The 27796-nt window shown below is 41.6% G+C and overlaps 5 protein-coding genes and 1 long non-coding RNA gene across 7 annotated transcripts; 4 read left to right on the top strand and 2 right to left on the bottom strand.

The window, feature by feature from the left end:
* Nucleotides 1-1340: 1340 nt before the first annotated feature.
* On the bottom strand, nt 1341-3602 carry LOC134191339 (dentin sialophosphoprotein-like). The gene has a single exon (XM_062659947.1). The coding sequence runs from the start codon at nt 3553-3555 to the stop codon at nt 1543-1545; it is 2013 nt and encodes a 670-aa protein (XP_062515931.1). The 5' UTR covers nt 3556-3602; the 3' UTR covers nt 1341-1542.
* A 2347-nt stretch (nt 3603-5949) lies between these two features.
* On the bottom strand, nt 5950-6477 carry LOC134191015 (uncharacterized). Of its 2 annotated transcripts, XR_009971708.1 has the most exons (3): nt 6451-6477; nt 6331-6394; nt 5950-6246 (listed from the first exon to the last, which is right to left on the bottom strand). It is a non-coding gene; the product is annotated as an uncharacterized LOC134191015 (long non-coding RNA). The 2 variants fall into 2 exon arrangements; XR_009971707.1 differs by having other exon boundaries at nt 6331-6467.
* Nucleotides 6478-6497: 20 nt separating this feature from the next.
* Nucleotides 6498-15618, top strand: LOC134191016 (myosin heavy chain, cardiac muscle isoform-like). Its single transcript, XM_062659570.1, has 14 exons — nt 6498-6780; nt 8404-8450; nt 8523-8603; nt 8662-8714; nt 13988-14030; nt 14096-14213; nt 14290-14364; nt 14416-14792; nt 14847-14916; nt 14972-15029; nt 15162-15208; nt 15266-15313; nt 15379-15450; nt 15586-15618. Exons 1-14 carry the CDS (start codon nt 6559-6561, stop codon nt 15616-15618), a joined length of 1344 nt encoding a protein of 447 aa, XP_062515554.1. The 5' UTR covers nt 6498-6558.
* A 676-nt stretch (nt 15619-16294) lies between these two features.
* On the top strand, nt 16295-17217 carry LOC134191354 (uncharacterized). The gene has a single exon (XM_062659963.1). It carries the CDS (start codon nt 16296-16298, stop codon nt 16854-16856), a length of 561 nt encoding a protein of 186 aa, XP_062515947.1. The 5' UTR covers nt 16295; the 3' UTR covers nt 16857-17217.
* Nucleotides 17218-19001: 1784 nt separating this feature from the next.
* LOC134191326 (uncharacterized) lies at nt 19002-20853 on the top strand. Its single transcript, XM_062659931.1, has 2 exons — nt 19002-19550; nt 20221-20853. The coding sequence occupies exons 1-2, from the start codon at nt 19096-19098 to the stop codon at nt 20681-20683; spliced, it is 918 nt and encodes a 305-aa protein (XP_062515915.1). The 5' UTR covers nt 19002-19095; the 3' UTR covers nt 20684-20853.
* A 510-nt stretch (nt 20854-21363) lies between these two features.
* On the top strand, nt 21364-23584 carry LOC134191602 (uncharacterized). The gene has a single exon (XM_062660224.1). The coding sequence runs from the start codon at nt 21364-21366 to the stop codon at nt 23371-23373; it is 2010 nt and encodes a 669-aa protein (XP_062516208.1). The 3' UTR covers nt 23374-23584.
* Nucleotides 23585-27796: the final 4212 nt, after the last annotated feature.

Raw genomic sequence — 27796 nt, forward strand, 5'->3', positions numbered from 1 at the left:
TGCAACGCGTGAATATTGCCATTAAGCCACTCAACCTCCTCATTCTCATTTGTATCTGACTGCGCCTCCTCATAGCCGATTTTGTATGTACTTCTACCACTTTCCCCTTTCTGAGCCATTTTTCTCACTGTGCGACAAACAACCTTCGCATGCCCAATTTTGCCGCAACCAAAACATTTGACATCCTTGAACCAGCACTCGAACTGTTTGTGTCCCTGTTTACCACAGCGATAACAACACCCGGATATCTTGTCAGTCGGCCTGTTACCTGCTTTGGGTACTCGTTGCCTCTGTAACTGGTGTACAGGCTGTTTCTGTAACTGGTGTACGGACTCTCCTTCTGGGTTGCCAGGCGCACTACTTGCTTCCTCCCGCTGTAACTCTGTGGTATTCTTTTCAGCTGTTTCGTGTGCAATCGCTAAGTCATACGCCCTCTTGAATGTCAGCTCTTTTTCTGCCAACAGCCGTCGCTGTATACGGTCATTCATTATACCTACGACTAGTCTGTCTCGTAGCATATCACTAAGCACCGCCCCGAATTCGCAATGTTCACTTAGTCGCTGCAGTTCTGCCGTGAATTTAGCGACCGACTCACCTTCCTGACGCGATCGACTGTTAAATCTAAATCGTTGTACTATTACTGATGGCTTCGGGTCAAAATGTTCTGTCAACGTCTATAGTATTTCGTCGACTGACTTCTCTTTAGGCTTCAGCGGAGCCACTAAACTTCGTAGAGTTCGATAAGTACGAGCTCCAATCACGCTTAATAGAATAGCTCTTTGTCTAGCCGCGTCGTCTACGCCATTCGCTGCGAAGTATTGTTCTAACCTTTCTGCATAAAGTGGCCATTCCTCCTTTGATTCGTCGAACTCCGCTATTTGTCCGAATACTGCCGCCATCCTCGTCGCCAGATGTCACAAGTAACTGCGTCCTTAGCACGCGCTCAAGTGGTCTTACTGTTTACTCAAGGCGATCTATTTCAAGAATGACTGGCTAGTCCTAAATGCCGAACAAATGACTGGACTCACACAACGCAATTTCCCGGATGTATATACTACAGAACCTAGAACGGAACACTCGGTTACTTAATTTTCATTTGTCTTCAACGGGATATTAATTAACTAACCACCGGCGTAGAAACCGGGGGCTGGGGGCTACAGCCCCATCGCTCACTGTAGAAATTTCAATTTTCAGTGCTACTGACTTCTGCAAATCTGGTTATACGGTCTGGCAAGCAAGGTAGCAGCCCTCCGCTCGTGAACACCTTCCTACGCCACTGCTAACAATCAATACTCTAATCAGCTCGGGCGAAGAACGGGTTCCTCAGCTAATTATTAATATTCTTTCGTTCAGAATCTCATTGGACTCACATTATGACAATCAATACATAGACTTCAGTTTCTGTTTTCATTAGAATGCCATTCCTGTCTATGAGTACCTTACTGAGTTAACATCGAATCAGCCACACTCCTGCACTATATAAATTACGCAACTATTTTGTAGACCGTTCTCACATACAGTACATTGTCTGTAGGCGAAAAGCTAAACTTCCGTGACTTTCGTACTATCAGCGTTGTTAGAGCTGCTACTTGTGTCAGGATCTGAGTTATCTACGTGGTTGTGTTCACCTTGATCTGCTGTGTTACTTGCTAGCGAATTATCGTCAGCCTTAGCTTCTGTGGGCGGCTCCTGTTTACACGACAATTCATCTTGTTGTCCTTGTTGACCCGCACAAGTAGCTTTATCGATGTTGCTGTTTACAAGAGCAGGCGGATTCGGATCGTTGCTACCAGGTTCTACAGCATCACTAGCGTACTGACGATTCTGATCAATGCTAGCAGAAACGGCAGATGGCACATCGTAGTGGACAACAGTTGTCTCATCGTAGTGGACAGTAGTTGGCACATCATACCGGACATCATCTTTCTCAGAAGCGGTATCCAGTGATAGGGCGATATTACCAACACCTGTTGCGGCCTGCCCTGCTTTCACGTTGTCTTCGCTTTGATTCACGTTTGCAGAATTATTTGATAGCACGTTTGCGGGAGATGATTTACGTCTACGACTGATCACGATAATAACAGCGATGAAAACGCAAAGTAGCAAAAGTCCAATGACTGTTCCTATACCAATCCATATCCCAGATGAAGTAATGCTATTGACATTTGCGCCCGGTTTTCTTGCCAAGTTGGGATTACCTCCCGGAGCTGTCGTGGTGTTAGAATTATTCCCGATAGAAATGGCTCCGTCCGTTCTATCTGTATCAGTTTGATTATCATCACCTTTGTCGTCATTGCTAAAGACATTTTCACGGTCAAAATGAGTTGGTTTCTCCGTTTCGTTAACCTCGTTCTTGCTGGTGGTCTGAGGTTTACTAGACTCAGAACTTCCATCTGTTTTGTAATCGTCTGTTGTACCACTCGATGCAGTGTTGCCGTCAACCTGCTGTGGAGGTGTGGAAATTGACTGAGTAGTTGCAAATGACGTTGCCGTCGACGTACTCGTTGTCTGGGTCGGTGTGCTGGTCATGTAGGTTGTTGGTTCACCGCTCCCTGTCCCTGACTCAGGCTGCACTGCAGAACCCGAAGGGCAGTCATCGTCTTCATCGTCGCAGTCCGACGAGTGACCACTTGTTGCGATGTCTTGTTGATTGCTGTTGTCACTAATAATCGATCGCTTTTTCAAGTTAGAGTAAGTAAAATCTTGGCACACCGTACAAAGTACCCTCGGAGGATAGTGCGAAACAGTGTTTTCGTACGACACTCTCAAGATGCACACTTCAGGGCTGTCTTTCGACGTGCGTGCTAATTGTATCACTTTCCGTGTGGAGAATTCGATATCGTCGCGTACCATTGTACATCCAGTAACATCGCCAATTCGAACAGAGCGATGAAAATCGACGAGGCAAGAACTAGACAAATATGCGTACGGATGACTTCGATGAATGTGAATAATGCTACCATAAATAGACGCGCCGTGTCCTCCATCTGCTGTCACTGTAGCAATGGTGTCAAACATTCGGCCAATACACATTTGCACGGGTGCGAGCTGGGACGGTTGATCCTCAACTGTACCGCAGCGTAAGCACTCTGCGTGCACTAGGGCTGGCCAGAAACTGTTGCCTAGGCCACGCACTTTTATCGGTGTCTTCTGCGAGTCGGTTAGCTTGAATGCTATTTCGAGACCGCCACTGGCCATACTTCCTGCTTGAATAGCAATAACCGGACCGTCGACGTTGTAGGACAGACTTCGTTGCTGCATATCATGATCGTTCACTTTTACACCTACTAGCTGCAGTCGGTCGCGAGCCAGCGTTACAGTCAATTTCCATCCATCTATTGGCATTTTCAGCGATATGGTTAGGTCTAGTTCGTACTCCAGTGCATTCTTTCTCCGTTGAATTGTCAATCGACAGCCAACAGTTGTGATGTAACGTTCATTGGTGGGTACACCGACGTTCTGATTGCAACTCTGCTGATAGCCTCGCTGGCCATGTAAAGTCACGCAATGAACATAGTAAAACGTAGCAACAAAAATCAGAAGTGCTCGTACCATGGCGAAACCAGGTGACTTAGTGGTGACTCTTGTGCCAAGTATCTGATATGAGGGCAATGTGGGGTGACCTTTGAGAAACGCGTTGTCCGATGCCAACAAGTGATTGTGTCAGCATCAAATAGAAGCTGCTAAAGACGTACTAATAATAAACTGCGATCACATCTAACGTGTTACAACCGCTCCCAGGCGCCAGGGTGCTACCATTATCCGTAAGACAAGACGTACATATCATCATCCTCAAGTACAGTTGAAAAGCAGCGGATTTCGAACTTCTTTCCGTTGCTAAAAACCACCTATTTCGATTTTCGTCAGGTGAGAAGCACGGTTTAGCAACCACACCTGATATACTCTAGGCTAATCCAAACGCGTGACCGGATTAGGGACCCGTTTTGAATAAGTCTCCAGACAATACGACAGAACACGTTCCTCAAACGTGCTCTAAGGTCTTACGACTGATACAGTTGAGACGGTGTCAAACCTTGAACGTCTACTTCGAATGCCCATTTTCAGCTTCGAAACATTGCAAATTTAAGAGGCCGTACGTAATATGAGATGCAAATACATGTGATCATGATAAGCCTATGGTGCTGCAGAAACATGGCAACCTGAGATTAATTAAGTAGCTTACTTATACACCACTAATTCTTATCCTAAGTTTAGAGCTTGCATAGGTTCAAACAATTAGGTAAGGAATTTACTGGGTCTCTGGCCTAAAAAGTGAAATAAGTATCTATTCAACTGCAATTGAACTTTCTGAAACTTACGTACCTGTAACTTGAAAAAAATTGCGTAACTGCATGAGTACATGCTTGTATTCTGAGTACAGCTTTGACCTAACTTAATTAGATATAACAGTGAGGCACACTTTTATTGTTGTACTGCTGCTATAGTGAGTGACCATCACCAGCGTTTCTTGAAATAGTAGAGTCTGACAACAATATACTGGTGTATCACCAAGTTAACCGACAATGAGTATGAATACTAGTGAGCAAATACAGCTAGGCAAGTGACATATAGTCTAGAAATATTTTGTGTATTGATATAGATTGTAGTACACTGCAGCATCCTTACCCGACACCACAAGTGATACAGAAGTTGGCTGTGCATGTCTATAGGCATTCCACACATACAAACTTCAGTAATTATTGGATCCCAACTTTCATATCAAAGCATTGAGTCCTACACTACAAACTCTATTGAAAGAATACCTTCTTCTGTGTTGTGTTGACTGTCTTGTGCTACTTGTTCTCTGAGCTTAGAAAGCTTAATTTGGTTTGCTGCCTTGCAGTGGGGTAAGGTAGCACCTAGTCTCGCGTGCCAGACCTTCGGCGTACGCGGGGGGACAGGTCTGGGTGATCTCGTCTTCACAGACCTGGCATGGGAGACTAGGCAACACCAGGGGAATTTTCTTATTCACAAAATCTGAATGCAGTAGGTTTGATCCTGCATGGCAAGAAACCTCATTTGCTGTAAATTCCATGCACATATTTCTGTTTCTAGGAACACCTGATTTGCAAGTTGTGTAGGTAGGAAAGTAAATTTATTTCTGACTAGTCCAACACTTTAGTTCTGCTACCATCCCAATTCAAACTAGCTGTACTGCAGTGACAGATCCAGAGAGTGGTTGAAGGGGGCACAAGTGACTACAAGCGTGAATACACATCAGGACAGGTATAATTATGAACCAGTTAGGACATATGTATGTTACTTACTGTTTTATTGCAAGTTAATTGAATGGCAACTTTTAAATCGTCTCCTATACAACAATATTCAGTTCATTCATTTGGACAAGCACACATCAATAATTCTCCTACATTATAACGTCATTTCAATTGATTTCTTCATCTATAGGGGATCAACAAGAAGCATTCGATCATCTCGATCCGGACAAATGAGTCAATCACCGTGATGTAGTCCTTGTGCACAAAAGAATAGGCAGCTACTAGGTCGTTGAGCCTGTCCTCGCTCATAGACGGAATCATAGTTCTGTGAAGCTCAATTTTGACAAACGCGAGGGCTGAGTACTTCTTTCAACATATTGAACTGCGGCCGTAGTCACAGGAGCCACAAGAAGAATATTTAAAATAGTATGCATGTTTGGGTAGATACTTTGCTCAGTGGCCTAGAGTGTATCTGATACCTCCTTGGCAGCTCGATCACACGCTAGCTGGTCTGCATGTGTCGTCATTCCCAGGGCTTATGGAAGCTATGACGCAACGCTTTGCTTAGATTTACTATTTTAGTATCGCTGCGAAGGCTAAACCCTGCAGTTGCGGACAAGAAATATTGCCAGAGGGCGCTGCTGAATTCGAAGAGGAGGACTCGTGCTGATTGTGCCTGGCCATGCCTGGATTGCCCTGTACTGCTTACATGTAATAACAGTATGATCATAAATTGACATCCCATAGATATAATTAACTATCAGAAATGTGACTGTACTGTCACAGTGTGTAACTGCATATTCTTCACTATGATATTTCTTTCTAGTCTAGTCTTCTAGCTTGTAGCTATTGTAAGACTTCAGAATAAAGATTATACTACGCAAGTAGCTACTACTTAAACTGACCAGTTTCCAGTTGTAGTTGAGCCTTTAGCGCGCGCTATAAGTTCTCACACAATTCTGTAACGCCAGTTTTGTAGTTCGGCTGTAGCTTACCTTGCTTGTTTTTCAAATCAATTTATCTGCAGCATCTACACAGTTCCACAAGTGTGCCAAAAAAGTCTAGTAGACCAGGTGTAGATCACCCTGCTTCTTTACTTGCATTTGAATCTCACTTGCAGATTCGATCCGCCTCTCTTCACTTGTACACGTGTAATGACGGCTTTTAGGAAGAACTGTCTAGTTTTCAAGAATCAACTATTTAGAACATCATTCCAATCATCAATCAGACAGACCTTGTTGCCTGTAACGATTGTGCGCATGCTCCTCTTCGGCGGAAAGTTCAAACTTCTATCCGACCAGTTCGGCTATATCTCTTTCATGAATGTGTATGTAGGCTTCCTATGGCCGAAAGCTCGAGACTAAGAGTTAGCGAGCTACGAGATGCGCATGATCGACGTAGTTTTATCGAGTCACGACGGCCAAGAGGCTACAGAAGACTTGCAGATCAGTTACATCGAGTGGCGGACTCTCTCCAATCAACCAATAAAAAACTAAACCAAGCAGACGAAATGTTTGAAAGTTACAAAGATTTGACGCAGAGACAAGAAGAGGAGATTACAGATGTACGTAAGTCCCGCCACAATTGGATGGTGGGTGTTGGATTTCACGTTCATCCGACGTAGGCAAGGCGTGGCGTTATTACGCTTCGACCATCGTGTTTCGTTACGTAAACTTGCATTTATAGGACTAATTATTTATAGTGTTTGAAGGCTGCACGGCGGGAAAATAAATATAGCATATCCTACCACAGTGATGAGTGCGGAGTTGAAATTTGATTGCAAGCTCATATTTTAGGCCATTTTTATTTGTTTAATTAATTAATCAAGTATTAAACGTGAACAAAAGAGCTGTTGATGTGTAATTAGGTTAAAATCAGCGTAACAGACTATGGTACTACAGTACTTATTACACTTATTGTGCATAATAGGCTCATTATGTCTTGTTTCTCTACATTTTTGCCAAGAGTACATGAACTGACATTGCACTTAATTGGTGAGGAATGAATATAATTTTAATTTACGTATTTGCCTTGCATTTTTGTTATTGTATCAAATATGAGTCTGGTCTGAGACTAGATATCCCAGATGAGCTACTTACTTAAGTGCTTGGCTAGGAACTTAGAGCACATAGTGCTTGGTTTATTTGCTGTTAGAATGGATTAGATTTGGCTATACTGATAGAAAATACAGTACTTTTATGATGCATTTTGTTTACCAATTTTAGTAGTATGCATAACTGTCACAGTAACTGTATGATCACTACTATTTCTGGTGTGTGTGTGTGTGTGTGTGTGTGTGTGTGTGTGTGTGTGTGTGTGTGTGTGTGTGTGTGTGTGTGTGTGTGTGTGTGTGTGTGTGTGTTATGCACAAACAGTGGATATGGACAAACTGGATGTCTAGTTTTTCCGGCTAGTTTTAGGGTTAGGGTTAGGGTTGTTGTTAGGGTTAGAATTTCATGATTTGTAATGGTGATCCATGGTTTGTACAGACTATCAACAATGGATTGTGTCGGGCAATCCATGGATTGTCCAAATTCGCACTTTGTGCACAACATATATATATATATATATATATATATATATATATATATATATATATATATATATATTCTTTATGTGTCTAAGCAGCATCAAGCAGCAAACCCCTGGGTGCCATGCCAATAGCTTTCGCTTTACATCAACTGTTTACATGCTGTAGTATGCAACAGGCAGTGGTCTGATTGCCGATCAATTTTAACATTGCAAGATTACAATACTTGAGTTGTCTTGTTGCTAGTAAAGGAGCTTTGAGTTGTGCTACTTCAATAGAAATACACTATTAGTATGCTGTTGTGCACACAGCAGGTTTCCTCATAATGTAGCATCTAGCTACCAAAGTTGTTAGATGAGCAGCATGCCATTTATTATAGCTGTGTATTTGTGAACCATACAGGCTATATAGTCTGTTTTTATATTTATCTGTTGTTAGTTATTTCATAAAGTATTGCAAGAGTTGATATGCGTTGCTTCATTACTGTTTATTAGACTCTTATTGTTCTTACTGCATACATTACACTGTATTTGATGTTATTTGACAAATAAGTAATTACTTTTTTACATTCTCACTTTGGAAAGACAATGTCAGCAACATTTCTTCATTTGGTCAAGCTGTGTAATCTGTAGTTGAGACATGATATGTTTTGTGCAGCTTGAACATGAGTTAGAACAATCAGATTATGAGCTGGAACAGACAAGGTGAAACAAAACTAAATTTTACTTATGTGTACTGTAGTTTAGTTGTCTGTTGATGTTAATGATATTGCATAGAGCAAGGGTTAAACGGCAATCTGTTGTACAGTTTGCTGAAGACAATTTGTCATCTTCAGATGATACTGATATCAGCCAAAGGTGAGTAGTATGTTATGTCAAGATACAATTTTACAATAGTGATAAGTTTTGTCAACAGGAGGCAACGTCATGCTGAAAACATAGCAACTCTTGTGGATCGTAGACGTAAAGGTTGGTCATAGTGTGTATATTAATAATTAAAGTCTTAATGTATTGGAAGGCTTAAAATTCACAGATACAAGCTGGAAATTATAATTCGCACCCATAGTTGGTTGTACTTGTGGAATTTGAAACAACATTCACAAGTTCAAATTTCATTGATTTGCAACATCATGACTGAAACCTTTTTTTGTAACTAGGCATTAGCACAGCTAGCAACTTGTCATGTTGTTCATTCATATTCCTCATTAGAAATGTGAGCACATAATAGTAATATCACCGCCGTGGCTTAGTGGTTAGCAACAATGGCTGCCACTCCATGGTTTGGGGGTTCAAACCCCAGTGACGACAGTAAATTGTGAAACTTGTCTGTCTTTCTTTCTCATGTTTCTCTAGCTTTATCCATGAGACTATGACTCGTTTCAGTCGTTGGTGAGTTTCTGTGGTCTGGCGAACGGTTCGTTGACGATGACGTCCAGTGCTTTCCTGGTGGTCGTTGATATCCACTAGGCATGCTGTATTGAGTACGCGGTCACCGTAATGCCTGCAATCTATATCGAATTGGCTAGTCATTGATCGCCGTATGGACTACACGGAAACATGTACCCTGCTGGGCTCACCTGCCGGGTTGGTGGGCGCCCAGATGGGGGTAAAGACCCCACTTGCCCATTATGGAGGGGCATAACAACACATAGTAATAATAGTAATAATAGCTATACCCTAGTGGTTAGAGTTTTGGTTCTCTGACCATGATGGCCTGGGTTCAATTCTGGGTGGCGACAGCAATATAACGAGTCTGTTGGTTCTTTCTCACTGTCTATTTGGCATGTTTGTGAGAGTTGTTTCTGTTGATGTGGAGTTTTTGTGATCTGGCATGGGGATCGTTGGCAATGAGGATAAGTGCTTTCCTGGATATCTACTGGACGTGTTTTTAGAGCTGGCGAAATCCTCGTAGTGCACACAATCAATAATCAATAAGTCAGTTACTAGCGCCATATGGATTACACGGAAACATGTACTTCTCTGGGACTTACCTGCCGGGTTGGTGGGCACCCATTTGAGGGTAAAGACCCCACTTACCCTACTTAGATGGTAATGACCTCATAATAATGACGAGAGTAATGGTATCCAACACAGCACTCAGTGTGGAAAATAGGGTATTATTTTGGCTCGGACAGACTGAGCCTAAGTAGGACATTCTTGTATGGAGTTGCCTGTCTAATTAAGTGCTCCCTTACTACAGCCATTTTGCATGTACTTTTTACAACCAACTTGCAGAGAGAAATGGCGTTAAGGCAGCTGAAGTTTTCTCTTGATAAAGCATGCTAGGAGGTACCTAAGGTCATGAATCAGCTTAACGGGTTACACCGTTGGAAAGGCCATCACGTGGTAATAGACAATGTTTACACTATCATATATTTGTATGGGTGGATGTTTTGTCTAAATACGTCTCAACACTGGTGCAGTATTTGGTCCGACAAACAACACATTTGGTGGGACATAGTCTTATGTTCTACCGTTATTTTCCACACTGGCACTATGCGGGAGAAGCTCCGTTGTGAATACTTTAGCAGAGTGAAGATGGTTCTCAGGATCGAGCTGTATAGCCGGAACAAAATTCTGGCCATTAACGCATTTGCACTGCTGGTTCTCACTTATGGTTCTGGCGTCATTCATTGAAGGACCAAGGACCTGCAGCAACTTGATCGACAGACCAGGAAACTTCTCTCTATGCACGATGTCTACCATCATGTGGCAGACGTTGACCAACTGTGCGCTTCGTGCACCAAGGGCAGTTGAGAGTTACAACAGATTGAGTCGACGTATCAATCTTGTATTGTGGGGTTGGACTGTTACCTTCATAACAGCTCTGATCTCTTCATGCAAATGGTACAGGAGTGTGATGCTAGCAAGTCCTCTCATTCGATTCAAAGGGAAGTTTCTGTGGTATTTACGATGACGTTCAGTGCTTTCCTGGTTGTCATCGATATCTAATAGGCACGCTGTTCCGAGTTTATGGTCACCTTCATGCCTGCAATCTGTATTGAATTGTCTAGTCATTGATCGCTATTTGGACTACACAGAAACATTTACCCTACTGGGCTCATCTGCCGGGTTGGTGGGCACACAGATGGGGTAAAGATCCACTTGCCCATTATGGAGAGGCATAATGACACAATAAGGACTTGGTATGAGCACAACATTTTGCATTGAGATGTCAGTCTCGCTTGCAGCTTCTGCAGTGTAGGCCTGGAGACAGTTGACCACATTGTGGCAAGCTGTAGTGCTCTGGCACCGATAGACTACATGGATCGACACAATCAGGTGCCTCCATTATCCATTGGGACATTTGTCGTCATTTTGGGATGCCAGTAGAGAGCAAATGGTACCGGCATCATCCTGATAGGCTTGTCCTACAGTACTGCTAGGAAGATCGGTACAATTTTAACAGCACCAAAGAATTTCCGTTTTCTGGCATCCACTACCACCTGATCACGACCCGGCATATCCAAAACAACACCCAGATGATTGATAATTTTCTGACACGACAATGTAATTCCATTTGCTGAAAATTCTGGAAAATCACGTGATGATGTACCACTTTATGAACCCTATTACAGACTTTTCTTGGCATTGATTTTCAAATGGTGAGCATTGGCATATTGCACACAAGTATTCATAATTTTTGCAGACCAGTCTCAGTAGAAGAAATAAGCAAGAAATCATCAGCATAACACCCTAAAAACATGTTGCTGATCTTGGCACCAACACCAGATTTTCTGAGATCTCCCAATAAATTGTCCATTTAAACATTGAAAAAGCATGGAGATAAAACACTACCTTGATGAACACCATTACAGGCATTAAAATGTTCTGAAAGATTGTCATCCCACTTTATCTGCATAGATTGCACATTGTACCAATTGGCAAATATCTGTGCAAGATACTCTGGTGTACCAAGTCGTAATAGTTTACTGAACAATTTACCAATTACAAAGAGCATGAAGTCTGTAAAGAAGAACATGCTTAAACGCTTTTGATACAACGAAAGATACATTTTTACTTAAATAATCTTCTCAAACTATTCATTGCATCAAACAACTTATCACACCTTGGTTTACCTGCAGATTGCCATAACTTATAACTTGCCCTAGCATTGCCTTTCAACACTTTAAGTTAGTAGTCCCATCCCAACGCCTTTGCATTACACTAATACCTCGGTTATCCAGCCTTCGAAGTTCCTGGCACCTCGATCTACCGGGCAGTCCCAACGATCACGTGTGAAAACGTTTTACATGAATGCGCATGCGCAATTTTGCATCCATGGAAATGGTAACTAGTAAGCGGAGGCGGTCTCTGCCCTTACACTTGAGAAAAAGATAAAAATCATAAGTGAAATCGAGAAAGGGAAGTCTCAACGTCATGTAGTTGTGATTTTTGAACTGCCGAAGCAACTGTTGGAGACATTTGGAAAGATCGAGAAAAGATCACTTGTCACGTGTTCGGTGCAGAGGACCCGACTGTCGCCAAGCGTCGGTGTATTGTATGCGGATCACAGTTTCCTCTCTTGGCTATCGGTGTGGTAATTAACCCTCTGAGATATGGATATTTCCCAGTTACAAACAGTGCCCGGTCTTGAGGTGCCCGGATAACAGAGGTATTAGTGTACTTGTCTTCCCATAAGTATACACCTCCTGCTTGCCTTCATTATTGAACTAACCACGGCATCAAAATACAACTGTATAACCTCCTTGTGGTTTCCCAGCTAGGCTCATTATATACGGCTGCCTCATCAGCAGGAATAACCAAATTCTCTAATTCCATTTCCAAACATTGCCTATATCTGAATAGATCCTCAGAACAAGCCTTTCTTTACAACAGTCTTTTCTTTCTGGTCTTTGACTCAGCCATTTTATTTACCTCATCAACCTTAATGTCACTACACCAAGAGATTGGCCAGTGATCAGAACACATACATACTTATACCATCTCTTATCTCAAAGTCGGATGCACTACTATATCAACCAAGGATTAAAACACAGACATAGTTGATCCATGACTCCTTAGAAAATCAGCACTATGCCATGTAAACATATATTACTGGCCACTTGGGGATCAGACAAACCCACAGAAATATGATTGTCATTGTCCAAGAAAGACATAGACGGCTTTGAGAATTTTCCAGATTTACGCAGATCAGCATTAAAGTCACCCAAGACTAATCACATACTTCTGTACCCAATGTCCCATCCAGATATCAGAATTCCATATTGGAATCGTCTAAGCTTTAGAGTCACCATACTCTGTAGGCATGTAAATTGAAATAACCAAGATTATTCCAGAGCAAGAACTTAATCACACAGGAACTATACATTCAGAAGCAGTTTTTACGGGAGAAATTAAATGATCATGTCGTTTATGCCACAACAAGGCAACACTTCCATATGGTCAACCAGATGAAATATGAATAATCACCATGGGAGAGGTAGAACAAAACATAACATCATCTTCCAAAGATGCAAAACAAGGACAGCTCAGTAGAATGGAGCCACTGCTCTTGTTACATATAACTGAGGTTTCTTTAGCTCACCAGATACTAGGAAAAAGACCACAATGGCAGCAATGTATTCAGTCAATTATTAGACAACTCAACTTAACCGTGACAGTTGCAAAGGTGAGCGAGCAAACTTGTATTGGTCATGCCTTGCTTACATGTGTCGTTTTACAGTATCTAGTTTATACTCGTCAACATTCTTGCTTTGTTGAGAAATTCCTGATTTTTAACATTGAATGTTGTCGCCTTGATTTACTTCATATTGCTACCCTGGAGACATCCTTTTGGGTAAATCATTGTTTTGGAACAACAAAAATTTCAAAACTCATAAACAGCTGCCTTTACAAATGGAAATCTGAGATTGATTTGTGTCATTATGCAGCCCTTTGCTTGGATTTACTGTGAAACAACAGCCTATTTGAAATAATTGAGGTATGGCAGTTGATAATAGCCTGATGTGGCTATATTTGCCACAGACATATTAATTTAGCTTAAGTTATATGTTTTTCAGGCTAATTTTTGTGTTTTATGCATTGGCAGTTTGTACAGTATTTGTAAATATTAAACAGTGAAAGATATGCTGTTATTATGGCTTTACAGATTGCTATTGCTTTGTGCTGGCAAGTTTGCAATATGAGCTGCAAATTTTCAAATTGCATATATTCTCTCTTGAAAATATTCTTAATTTTGAGGCTTTATTAGGTAGTTGTAGTTCTTTTGTTTCATTCAGCTCGTGAAAAGCGTCTTCAAGATGACTTGGATGATACAACAGAGTCAGTTTCAGTTGTTATGGTGTTTAATAAATTGTTTGCAGATTTGCAATTATTTATTTTGGTAGGGAACTTGACAAAGGAAGAGAGCAGCTTAATCGTTCACTTACTGACAGAAGACTTCTTGCCAGAAAAGTAATCAAAATGGAAGGTCACCTTAGTAAAGTGGAGCAGCACAGAGAAAGAGTCAGAGAGCAATAACATTAACAAAATTGATAAACTATTATTGGCATTAAAGGGTGTTGTTTGTTTGTAAACATAGGTTATGTCAGATCTGGAAGAAACAACCAGGGAACTAGATGTGCATGTTGGTCGAGAGGCTCAGCTGAGGAAACAGGTAATAAATTTGGCTGCAAGATACAATTTTGTGATGTATGCATATGTGTAGGTTGCTGACCTTAAATTTCATCTTAATCAAGCAAAACAGTATGAAGCAGAGAGGCAGTCTGAAGTGGTTGAACTGAAGCAGCAACATGATGAAACTCAGAGATTGAAACAACGACTTATTAAACAGCTGGAACAAACACAGATTCAGTTAGACAAGGTTGAAAGTGGAAAGCAAAATGTTGAAGAAAAACTAAAAAGGAGCGAGAATGATTGTAGCAAGCTAACTGAGGAATTGGAGCAAGTTATTACAAGGGAAGACATACTGCATGAGACCAACAAGAGGTTACTAGAAGCAAACAGAAAGACTGAAACCGATGCATCATCTAGACAGGAAAAGATGAAGAGGAGTTACAACAAAGCTCTTGACATGATTAGAAAGTTGGCTGTACATTGCATGCTTATCACATTTTGGAGGCCAGCGTAGTTGTTTAGGTATCGTGCTCGGCTACAGAGAGTTGAGAATAAGCTAAGACAGTGCCAGGAGAGTCGAGAAGAGATGCAGGTTTGGTGAGAATATATCATTGTTTTAGGTATTGCAAAATGAAGCTGTTTTATAGTGCAACCTTGAATATGCTATGGAGGTAAAGCGGAGACTTCAAAATGACATCGATGAAGGTTTACTGATGTTTTATTATTGCCCTACCTTATGGTCTTAGTTACTTCTGAAATGGTTTGGTCATGTGACTGTTGCTATGCTTTTGTATTGCAACTTCTTTGCTCAATTGCACTGTCTGACACTGTTGATAGGAAACATGAAATTAAGGCAGTTACAGCAAACCCTTGCAAATTTGCAGGTTATTAGTGGTCTCAATAAATAAACATTACAGATTATAGATGGTTTGTATCATCAGGATGAGTGTGCAGCAAAGAGTGATGAAACACAAGAATCAAAACTTGAAGTTGGCTTTCATATGTTTGTATTGTGTTGGCTCATAACATCTTTGCTAGCTTTTATTTTCTTTAGTTTAGTGGTCTTCGTTCTAAGCATAAGACTACTCTTGATGAGCTAGCAGAAATGAGGAAAAGGACAGAAAAGGTCAGTCTCAAGCAATTTGCTAGAACAATGTTTGTTCAGTAGACTAAGTGTGTGTATAATAATAGTAGTAGTAGTGAGGATTTTCAATCCAAACGCGGACTCTCACTGCACAAACAAAATTGCATCCTGTTACAGAAATCAGGAACAAGAGAAGAAACGGAAATATGAGGAACGGGTTTCGGCAGTGGAACTAACTTCTTTCACGCCAATCATACTGTCATGCACATGTGGATGTAGCAAGACACCACAACATTCCTGAAGAGATTAGCTTCTTTACTATCTCACAAGAAAAACATGCTGTAGAGCCAAACACTCAACTGGATTCGTTGCCGCCTTAGCTTTGCCCTTCCGCGACCATGCATCATGTCTCTCAGGGGATCTAGAGTAAAGTTCAGAGGCTCAACAAATGACAGCAACATTCTGCTGGCAACAGCAGAAGGACACTTTAGATCATTGCCTTAGTATTATACACACATATTCGATTTGTTGAAATACACCAGGTTTCCCCAATAGTAGTAGTAGTAGTAGTAGTAGAAGTTACTTTGATCTGCAGTTATGTGTCTCAGAGGGTGAAGATCCAGAACAAAGCGCCCAATCTTTAACAACAGTATACTCTTGGCTTCTGCTGAGAGTGATTTGTCTTACTGTTAATTGAATATATCATGTCTCTGGGCATGCAGAATGTTGCTACCTAGTTGTTGTGTTTCCTTACAGTCGTAGTAATAAACTTTGTGGACACATTAGTGTATGTATATTTTATTCATAGTATATGTACGTAGTACTTTTATTCAAATACACTATGTCTCTCAGTAGTAGTAGTAGTAGTAGTAGTAGAAATCCGAGATATGTTTTCTCATCTGTTGTCTGATGTCTGTCATGATGTGGAAACGGAGCCCACGTTGCAATCACTAAGTGGAGAGACGTTCTCTTTACGTTCAAGCAGTCGAGATGATGATGCAAGATTAGACATTTCGGCAAGAGGTTTTTGGGGAGGAAGATTTGAGAAGACATATTTTGATGTCCGGGTGTTTAACCCCAATGCCACCTCGTACACATGTTTTGAAGTTGCATCATGCTATAGAAGACAGGAACAAGAGAAGAAAAGGAAATATGAAGAAAGACTGAGAAAAGTAGAAAATGCTTCCTTTACACCTATTATCCTTTCTTGCACTGGTGGCATGAGCAAGCTTACAACGTCATTTACCAAAAAGCTGGCCTCAATGATATCTGAGAAAAAGGACACTCCATACGGTAGCGTGATCAACTGGCTAAGATGTCGACTCGGGTTCGCACTCCTAAGAGCTTCCATAATGTGCATCAGGGGCAGCAGGTGCAAACGCTACGTCAGGCCGGAAAACAATATTCTCCTGGCTACGTCTGAGGGGCACCTGGCCTCCTCAGCTTAGTGACTTTACTGTACATGACATAGTAGTAGTAAAAGTTGTACTATTGTATATGACAGTAATTGTTTAGTAGTAGTAATAGTTTATTGCCATTCGCTGTAGGTTGCCGTTTGTGTATACGTAGTCTGCTATTGTTTCAAATACACCATATCTTCTCAGTAGTAGTAGTAGTAGTAATAGTAGTAGTAGTAGTATATTACTCAGCAAAAGCATCCACCGGTCATGCCCATACTACAAAAGCCACTACAACGGCACTCAACACAACACTATATCAATCCATTCAATTAAACAAACCCACTTAAGTCAACGTCACAATCTACTTAGTGAGGCAAGCCTCACTGTTGATTAAATCCATGTCATGACATTTTAGTAGACTGAATTGAATGACATTTACAATGAAGTTGTTTTCTGGAAGAAAAATTTATTCCTGTTGCCATCTGGAAAAGCTGGAAAGGAGTTTGTATCAGAAATGTCAAGGCTGATTGGAGCATTTGCAAATGCTACAGCATTGGAAGGTATTGCTCTTAAGGCGGTAGTAGTCCTGCAAATGCTTCTACTTCAAAAGCCCTCTGCCAAGTCCAAGTCACATGAACATATACGAAATCTTCAGAGGCGTTTGGAACTATGGAAAAATGGAAGATTTGAGGACCTGCTGTGTGAAGGTCGATCACTTCAACAACGTTTGCATAAGTCATGCCATGTTTCAGAAGAACAAATAACAAGAGTTTTTACACGTCTTATGATTCAAGGCAAAGTTAAGAGTGCATTGCGGTACCTATCAGACAATGCCAAAGGAGGTGTTTTGTCACTTATTGAAACTGTTGAAGGGAGTGGCGGTTTAACTGCAAAAGAACTATTGCATTTGAAGCATCCCAAACATCAACCAATATGTGAATCTGCATTGCTTCGTGGTCCTGTCAATGACATACCAAAAGTCATTTTTGACAGGATTGATGGCTCTGTCATCAAGTCTGCAGCTTTGTGAACTCAGGGTGCTGGCGGGCCTTCCGGAGTTGACTCTGTTGCATGGAGAAGATTTTGCTGCTCATTTCACAATCAGTCGACTGAATTATGCAATGCATTGGCTGCTCTGACAAGACGCATTTGTACGGAATTTGTTGACCCAAGAGGAATCTAAGCACTAGTAGCTTGTCGACTAATCCCATTGGACAAGTCTCCTGGTCTACGTCCAATTGGTATTGGAGAAACGTTCAGAAGGATCATTGCCAAATCGATAATGTCTATAGTGAAGGATGATGTCTGCTGTTGTTCAGGGCCTTTGCAAGCATGTGCTGGTCAAGAAGGAGGATGTGAAGGAGCTGTTCATGCAATGAGAGCAATATTTGAAGATGATGCTACAGACTGTGTTCTGTTGGTAGACGCAAGTAATGCGTTCAATGCTTTGAACCGTCGAGTTGCTTTGCACAATGCTCACATACTATGCCCTATTATTGCAACAGCTTTAATTAACACCTACAGAGTTGACATATTGATGTGTGTGATTGGAGGAGAGACTATACAGTCATCTGAAGGTACTACACAGGGTGACCCTCTGGCCATGTCAATGTATGCGATTGGCATTAGTCCTCTCATCACCAAAGTTATGGGTACGTGCAAGCAAGTTTGGTTTGCTGATGATGCTACTGGGGCAGGATCCATTAAGAATGTGAGAAAATGGTGGGATGCTATTACAGAGCATGGACCAGAATTTGGCTATTTTGCTAATGCTAACAAAACATGGCTGATCGTGAAAGAAAACAAGCAGGAGCAGGCAAGAGATATTTTTGGAGACACTTCTGTTCAGATAACAACATCAGGAAGAGACACCTTGGTGCTGCTCTTGGTAGTTCATCCTTTGTTGAAGAATATGTCAGCAGAAAGGTGGATAAATGGGTCATGCAAGTAAAACGCTTGTCAGAGATTGCATTAACACAACCACATGTTGCTTATTCTGCATTTACTCATGGCTTGTCATGTCAATGGTCATACATATCAAGAACTGTCGAAAACATCTCTTCCATGATGCAGTCGCTCGAGGAAGCCATTCGTAATTATTTCATTCCTGCCATAACCGGCCAGCAACATTGTAGCCAAGACGTGAGAGATTTGTTGGCTCTACCTTGTCGACTTGGAGGTTTAAACTTGACTAATCCAACTCACACGTCCGATGTTGAGTTCAAGTCTTCCTGTCGTATCACAGCACCATTAGCAGCTCTCATAATACAACAAGAACAGTGCTACAATGTGGCTGTCGAAGCTGTTCAGAAAGAAAAGTCTGCCACAAAATTTGAAAAAACGGGCTTCTCAGAAACAAGCTTTAGTAGAAATAGAAGCTAATTGCCCAGCATCTATGAAACGATGCGTTGAACTTGCCTCTGAAAAGGGTGCATCAAATTGGCTATCCGTTTTACCGGTTGAAGAACATGGTTTTCATTTGAGCAAAGGAGATTTTCGTGATGCTTCATGCATGCGCTATGGTTGGATGTTACCAAATCTACCTTCAAAATGTGTCTGTGGATCTGCTTTCAACGTTGACCATGCAATGGTATGTTCTAAAGGTGGCTTTCCGACGCTAAGGCACAATGAAATTAGGGATATAACTGTCGATCTTTTGACTGAAGTGTGTCATGATGTAGCGATAGAACCGATGTTACAACCTCTGACTGGAGAAAAGTTTCAGAAGAAAACAGTGAACATGTCTGACGAGGCTAGACTTGATCTTTCAGCGAAAGGAGTCTGGACAAAAGGAGACCGTGCATTTTTTGATGTAAGGGTATTTTACCCAAACGCGCGCTCCAATAGTCAAGGCTCTTTGAGATCAGCATTCAACATCCATGAATGTGGAAAAAAACGTGAATATGCGCATCGAGTACTGGAAGTGGAACATGCCAGCTTCACTCCGTTGGTTTTTTCCTCTACCGGTGGAATGGGCTCTGAAACTTCCACCTTCTACAAACATCTTGCCAGTTTAATTGCCAACAAAACTGAAAAGAAATATAGCTCAGTGATGGAACTTCTGAGATGTCGGATCAGCTTTTCTCTAATAAGATCATCTGTTTTGTGCATTCGCGGAAGTAGATCAGCCAAGCACAGGCCTCTAAAATGTCATGACATGGATTTAATCAACAGTAAGGCTTGCCTCACTAAGTAGATTGTGACGTTGACTTAAGTGGGTTTGTTTAATTGAATGGATTGATATAGTGTTGTGTTGAGTGCCGTTGTAGTGGCTTTTGTAGTATGGGCATGACCGGTGGATGCTTTTGCTGAGTAATAAACTACTACTACTACATTTTAGTAGTAGTAGTAGTAGTAGTAGTAGTAGTAGTCAATCACTAAGTGGAGAGACGTTCTCTTTACGTTCAAGCAGTCGAGATGATGATGCAAGATTAGACATTTCGGCAAGAGGTTTTTGGGGAGGAAGATTTGAGAAGACATATTTTGATGTCCGGGTGTTTAACCCCAATGCCACCTCGTACACATGTTTTGAAGTTGCATCATGCTATAGAAGACAGGAACAAGAGAAGAAAAGGAAATATGAAGAAAGACTGAGAAAAGTAGAAAATGCTTCCTTTACACCTATTATCCTTTCTTGCACTGGTGGCATGAGCAAGCTTACAACGTCATTTACCAAAAAGCTGGCCTCAATGATATCTGAGAAAAAGGACACTCCATACGGTAGCGTGATCAACTGGCTAAGATGTCGACTCGGGTTCGCACTCCTAAGAGCTTCCATAATGTGCATCAGGGGCAGCAGGTGCAAACGCTACGTCAGGCCGGAAAACAATATTCTCCTGGCTACGTCTGAGGGGCACCTGGCCTCCTCAGCTTAGTGACTTTACTGTACATGACATAGTAGTAGTAAAAGTTGTACTATTGTATATGACAGTAATTGTTTAGTAGTAGTAATAGTTTATTGCCATTCGCTGTAGGTTGCCGTTTGTGTATACGTAGTCTGCTATTGTTTCAAATACACCATATCTTCTCAGTAGTAGTAGTAGTAGTATACATTTCAACAAACTAAATAACATACAACACTATAAGTGACAGATATACGCACGCAGCAAAACAAACAATTAAAAGTCAGTTACTACTTTATGTCATTACACTGTATGCTTAACTATTATCACAAGCTATAGTCACCACCTACTCATCTAGGTAGTAGTAGTAGTAGTAGTAGTAGTAGTAGTAGTTTATTACTCAGCAAAAGCATCCACCGGTCATGCCCATACTACAAAAACCACTACGACGGCACTCAACACAACACCATGTCAATCCATTCAATTAAACAAACCCACTTAAGTCAACATCACAATCTACTTAGTGAGGCAAGCCTCATTGTTGATTAAATCCATGTCATGACATTTTAGAGGCCTGTGCTTGGCTGATCTACTTCCGCGAATGCACAAAACAGAAGATCTTATTAGAGAAAAGCTGATCCGACATCTCAGAAGTTCCATCACTGAACTATATTTCTTTTCTTTTCAGTTTTGTTGGCAATTAAACTGGCAAGATGTTTGTAGAAGGTGGAAGTTTCAGAGCCCATGCCACCGGTAGAGGAAAAAGTAGTAGTAGTAGTAGTAGTAGTAGTAGTAGAATAATTAGCAAGGCTGTCCTGAGTGTGGTAAAGTCAGATATTTTGAACGTAGCCGGACCCCTACAACTCTGTGCTGGTCAGAACGTCGGATGCGAGGCTGCCATACACGCTATTCGAGGTATTTATGATGAAGATGAAACAGAGGCCGTGCTATTTGTAGACGCAACCAATGCTTTCAATACTTTGAACCGTCAAGTTGCTCTGGCTAACATATCTGTCAACTGCCCAGCCATCTTTCCAATCTTGGCCAACACGTATCGACAACCTTCTTCATTGTTTGTAGGTGGAGAAACGTTGCTTTCTAGTGAAGGAACAACTCAAGGAGATCCCTTAGCGATGCCAATGTATGCTCTGGCCACAATTCCACTTCTAAAGAGTGTGCAGACGAATGGTACAAAGCAGGTATGGTATGCAGATGATGCAGCTGCTGGAGGCTCGCTAGACTGTCTACATAAATGGTGGAACAGATTGGTTGACTTAGGTGCTATGTTTGGGTATCTTCCAAATCCCAAAAAGTCATGGTTGCTAGTGAAATCAGGAAATATTGACAAAGCTACACATCTCTTTGAAAATACCAATATCAACATTACTACAGAAGGACAAAAGTACCTTGGAGCTGCTATTGGAAACAAAGATTTCTGCAATAACTTCCTGCAAGAAAAGGTGACCAATTGGAAGTTACAAGTAGAGCGACTCAGTTGCATTGCCCAAACTCAACCACAAGCTGCTCACTCGATATTCACACGGGGTCTGATTGGACGCTGGAAATTTGCACTCAGAACCAATGAAAACTTTGCAGCGTACCTTAATCCTCTGGAGGAGGCGTTACGATCCAAACTGATTCCCGCCATAACCAATAGAAGTACTCCAGGAGACAAGATGAGAAGGCTTTTTGCATTACCACCTCGACTAGGCGGCCTTGGAATTGTAGATCCACGTTCGTTGACTTGTGAGCTGGAATACTCAAAGTTAATTTGTGCGCCACTGGTCAACCGAATTGTGCAACAAGAAACAAACCTGGATAACGTTCCTACCAAGCAGAATTCTATGAAAGCTAGCATTCGCCAGCAAAAACATCTAGCACAAAAGTCTCATTCTGAAATCACTGTCAATGATCTATCTGTGGAATTGAAACGTTCAGTTGAATTGGCCTGTGAGAAGGGTGCCTCCTGCTGGCTGACCGCAATCCCACTAGAGCAACACGGATTCACTTTGCACAAATCTGCGTTTCGGGATGCCCTGTGCCTCAGATACGGTTGGCACCCGTCCAACCTCCCAGACATATGTCCATGTGGATCTAAATTCTCAGTAGATCACTCTCTGTCATGTCCAACAGGAGGATACCCCAGCATCCGCCATAACGAGGTCCGCGATTTATTTACCAACTTGTTGACAGAGGTTTGCCACGATGTACACAAAGAGCCCGTTCTGCAACCTCTCAACGGCGAGGTGTTTCAAAAACGCTGTACTACCTCTGACGAAAATGCCAGACTTGATATTGCTGTCAGTGGATTTTGGGGTGGGCACTTCCAACGAACTTTCTTTGACGTCAGGGTCTTCAACCCTAATGCCTCATCCTACAAATCAGTGCAGATCCCGTCATTATATAAACGGCAGGAACAAGAGAAGAAAAGGCGATACGAGGAACGAATTAATAACGTGGAGCTTTCATCGTTCACGCCAATCATTTTAGCATGCACTGGAGGATGCAGTAAACTGACGTCTATTTTTTTGAAAAGACTAGCCTCACTTTTATCGGAAAAGCACCACACCGAGTACAGCACAACTATCAACTGGCTGAGATGTCGACTGTCATTTGCACTCCTTCGGGCCTGCGTGATGTGTTTGCGAGGATGCAGGTCCAAGCTTCACAGAACCTCAAGGGACTTCAACATTCTGCTGGAAGCAGCAGAAAGTAGATTATAGAAGACTGTTTATCTCAAAGTTGTTACAACCTAGAAACTTGTTGCTATAGAGGAAGCTTTTACATACAGTAGTAGTATTTTGAAAAAAGTAGTAGAGATTTTATTATTATTATTAGTAGTAGTAGTAGTAGTAGTTTATTCAAGTAGTAGTAGTAGTAGTGTGTTAGCAGATGCCGTTTGATTGTTCAAATACACCAGTTCTCAGTAGTAGTAGTAGTAGTAGTAGTAGTAGTAGTAGTAGTAGTACATGAAATCGAAGCCTCGAGATTATGCATCTTGTCTCACACGACGAATGACATCCTGGCTGGAAGGTGATATGCAAAGTCTACTTAGAGAAGTAAGAACAATTCAATTACATCTGGGTAATCTAGCTCAGTCTTGTCGTTCAAACATGAAAACGGATTCATCTCGAAAATTTGCAAATTACATGAAAAGAGGTGATGTCAGGGCTGCAGGGAGATTTCTCTCAGACGAGGCTGATTGTGGTGTTCTATCTTTGAATGAATGCATTGATGATGGTTCACACCAGCCAGTAAGAGAAATATTGAAGAAAAAACATCCTGATCCTGCATTTTTGGTACCAGATGCAGTGTTGGATCCAGGTCTCCAAGCTTCTGTTCATGCAATCTGGTTTGATCAGCTTGATGGAGTGGTAATCCGCAACATGGCTTTGAAGCGCAAGGGGGCTGCTGGTCTTTCTGGCTTGAATGCTGCAGACTAGAGAAGGTTATGCACTAAATTCCAAGGCCCTTCTAGGGACCTCTGCAATTCCCTGGCTTTGCTAGCACGCAGGATCTCAACAGAATTTGTTGATCCAATTGGTCTTACTGGTTTGGTGAGTTGTCGTCTGACTCCACTGGACAAGAAACCTGGAGTTTGACCAATTGGCATCTGTGAAACAGCAAGAAGGATAATCGGCAAAGCCATCCTTAGTATTGCAAAGTCAGACATACTGAATGCTGCTGGACCACTTCAACTTTGTGCAGGCCAATCATCAGGTGTTGAATGTGCCACACATGCAATGCAAACTCTCCTTGATGATTCAAATACAGAAGCAATCCTACTTGTAGACGCTTCTAACGCTTTCAATAACTTGAACCGTCAAGTGGCTTTAGCGAATATTTCTGTTAACTGTCCTGCCATGTTACCGGTGCTCGCCAACACATACCGTCAACCATCTTTCCTATTTGTTGGAGGTGAAGTTCTAATATCTAAAGAAGGCACGACTCAAGGTGATCCATTAGCTATGCCAATGTATGCCCTTGCAACATTTCCTCTTTGACAAAGGTTAGCACAAAAGAGACAACACAAGTTTGGTATGCTGACGACGCTGCATCAGGTGGGAAACTTAACTTTTTAAGACAATGGTGGAATAAACTCAACACATTTGGCTCTTCCTTTGGCTACCTGCCTAATGCAAAGAAGTCATGGCTGATAGTTAAAGAAGGAAACATTGATGCAGCAAGAGCTCACTTTGAAAACACAAGTATCAACATTGCTACGGAAGGTAGGAAATACCTAGGAGCTGCTCTAGGAACAAAGAAATTCTATGACATTTTTCTCAAGAACAAAGTTGAAAACTGGACTAAGGAAATTGAACATCTCTCTGTCATCGCCAAGACACAGCCACATGCAGCTTACTCATCTTTCACTCATGGAGTAAGCAGTAAATTGATCTATATCGCCAGGACCAACAGCAACTTAGCCCAATTTCTGCAACCACTGACTAAAGCAATCGACTCAGACCTAATTCCTGCATTAAGGGGTCAATCCGCACCTGGGGAAACGATGAGAAAAATGTTTGCTCTTTCAACTTGACGAGGTGGACTTGGAATCATTGATCCTTTGTCCCTACACAGAGACTGTGCTTACTCCTTGAAAGTTACAGAGCCTCTTACCAAGCTCATTCTTCAGCAGCAAAATCAAATGACCGAGGAGGTTTCACAACAACAAAGCGTATTGAAAGCCTCAGTCAAACGTCAAGAAAATCTTGTCATCAATGTCACTGATGAGGAAATTTCTGCCAACCTCAATACAAATCTCAAACATGCTGTTGATGTAGCCAAAGAGAAAGGCGCTTCTGTGTGGCTGACAGCTCTACCTATAGAAGAGCATAGTTTTCTTCTGACAAAATCTGAGTTTCACAACGCACTATGTCTACGCTAAGGCTGGCGACCAGCATTTCTACCTGATTTCTGCCCTTGCGGAGACCATTTCTCAGTTGATCACTCACTCTCATGTCCTACCGGTGGATTTCCAACAGTGAGGTACAATGAGACCCGAGACATTGTGGCTAACCTGTTGGATGATGTCTGACATTATGTCCAGAAAGAACCAATTTTACAAAAACTGACTGGAGAGATACTGCCTCAGAAGAGTAACAGCACTGATGATGAAGCCAGGCTGGACATCTCCGCGTGCGGTTTCTGGGGTGGTAGATTTCAGAAAACATACTTTGATGTCAGAATCTTCAATCCTCATGCTCAGTCATATAGATCATCAGCAGTATCATCTCTGTACAGGAAACAAGAGCAAGAAAAGAAACATAAATACGAGGCTCGAATCATAAGAGTCGGACAAGCTTCTTTCACACCACTAATATTCTCTTGCACAGGAGGAGCAAGCAATTTAACATCAACATTCCTGAAACGAATATCATCTCTCGCCTCAGAAAAGCAGGAAATGGCCTACAGTACAACACTGTGCTGGGTCAGATGTCGACTAAGCTTCGCATTACTTTGATCTGCAGTTATGTGTATCAGGGGGTGCAGATCCAAAACAAAGCCCCCAATCACTAACAACAGTATACTCTTGGCTTCTGCTGAGAGTGGTTTGTCTTACTGTTAATTAAATATATCATGTCTCTGGGCATGCAGAATGTCGCTACCTAGTTCTAGTGTTTGCCTTACAGTCGTAGTAGTAAACTTTGTGGACACATTAGTGTATGTATATTTTTTTCATAGTATATGTACGTAGTACTTTCATTCAAACACACTATGTCTTTCAGTAGTAGACTCAAGACAACATTCTCTCAGCGACAGTTGAGAGCCGATTATTCCATTAATAAAGACTAAAACTGTTTCAGTAGATAAATCTGAGTCTTTATTCAGGGTTCGAAAAATCCGGTCGCCAAGTCGCCATATGGCGACCACTTCTAGGTTGGCGACTAAACGAGCAGTGTGGTCGCCAATTTGGCAACTAGAAACATTTGGTAGTTTTTAGTCTTTTGTGGCAGCAGCTCTTAGATGCGACCACCTGCTCAGCAGATATGTTTTGCGTTACAATATGTTGCCACCTCCTAAGTCTACCATTTAGTGGCACACTGTTAAGTAGGCCGTCTACTTAGCGCACCTTCGTACATATTGCGTGACAATGTATCACCTACTATTTATGGACTTTACTGCCTGTACTGATCTCATTGGTCTCTGCTATCAGCTCCAGACAAATCCAACTAAAGACCTGCAGGCACGTTTAATTTTCAAACATTGCGGTCACTCCTATTTTTCATACGCTACACCAGCAAATCTGCAGTCAATCGTAGTTGAAAGTGACAGCAACTGCCTATTTAGATCCTTTTCTACACTGTTCAAAGGAACGAAGAATCTGACCAGCTTGAATTGAGACAAATAAAAACTATTACGTAGATCTTTGCAAAACAAACAGCTTTTTCCACAGCAAGCTTCCTGAGTGCATTTCTATCAGAAGAACTACCAGGTACGTCCAGGAGCTTGTACGTCTCCTAGTGCTACTAGGAAATTTTGTTCAGACAAAAGTTTCTACATGTCCAGTTCTGAGATCTAGATGTTGAATGATGCCACACGCTATTGAAGCGCTACAATAACAAAAGTTTATCACTTGTGTTCCAGAGATTAGCACAGCTAGCCATAAGACAGGTGGGGTTACATGCAGTAGCCGGATGTATTGTTCTCAACAACAATAGTGGCACTGAGTCATAAGAGAAGAAACGCTCTTATCTACTCAAACAAAGAATGCTCATGTCTTATTGGATGGATTGCCAGGATGTCGATGTGATGACAAACCACCGCTTTGTTTGATTCCAGCTATACAGTTAGTTGAAAGTTAGGATGAAATATGAATACTCATAGTATTACATAGAAAGAATTCCAAGCACAGTACTGAAGACTGATGTGTTTACTAGCCAATGTTCATCCAATGTTACCGCAAATTCCTATTTAGGTCTTAATTTAATGTCAAACATGATAATGTGGGAAAGGGTCTCAACAGTGATATTAATGACTTGTTTACATCTGGAATCTCTAACCTAAAAAACTAGTGAAAGTTTGGCGACCAACCGTTCCTCTACGTGACCAAACTGGCGACCAGACTCAAACACATTTTTTGAATCCTGAAGTTTATTAGAGTGTTTTATTTAGGAAGTAAGAACTTGATTGCTACCTTCTTAG

The sequence above is a fragment of the Corticium candelabrum genome, chromosome 15, assembly GCF_963422355.1.
Source record: "Corticium candelabrum chromosome 15, ooCorCand1.1, whole genome shotgun sequence".
Classification (NCBI taxonomy): domain Eukaryota; kingdom Metazoa; phylum Porifera; class Homoscleromorpha; order Homosclerophorida; family Plakinidae; genus Corticium; species Corticium candelabrum.

Excerpts from the sequence above, each read along its gene's own strand:
- LOC134191326 (XM_062659931.1), top strand. The coding sequence starts at position 19,096 with ATGTGGCTGTCGAAGCTGTTCAGAAAGAAAAGTCTGCCACAAAATTTG. Across the intron at positions 19,551-20,220 it reads CAGAAGAAAACAGTGAACAT|TCGAGATGATGATGCAAGAT; the intron begins GTCTGACGAGGC and ends ACGTTCAAGCAG.
- LOC134191602 (XM_062660224.1), top strand. The coding sequence starts at position 21,364 with ATGTTTGTAGAAGGTGGAAGTTTCAGAGCCCATGCCACCGGTAGAGGA.
- LOC134191354 (XM_062659963.1), top strand. The coding sequence starts at position 16,296 with ATGTTTTCTCATCTGTTGTCTGATGTCTGTCATGATGTGGAAACGGAG.
- LOC134191016 (XM_062659570.1), top strand. The coding sequence starts at position 6,559 with ATGGCCGAAAGCTCGAGACTAAGAGTTAGCGAGCTACGAGATGCGCAT. Across the intron at positions 14,031-14,095 it reads GACTTGGATGATACAACAGA|GGAACTTGACAAAGGAAGAG; the intron begins GTCAGTTTCAGT and ends TTATTTTGGTAG. Across the intron at positions 14,917-14,971 it reads AGAGTCGAGAAGAGATGCAG|TGCAACCTTGAATATGCTAT; the intron begins GTTTGGTGAGAA and ends GCTGTTTTATAG.
- LOC134191339 (XM_062659947.1), bottom strand. The coding sequence starts at position 3,555 with ATGGTACGAGCACTTCTGATTTTTGTTGCTACGTTTTACTATGTTCAT.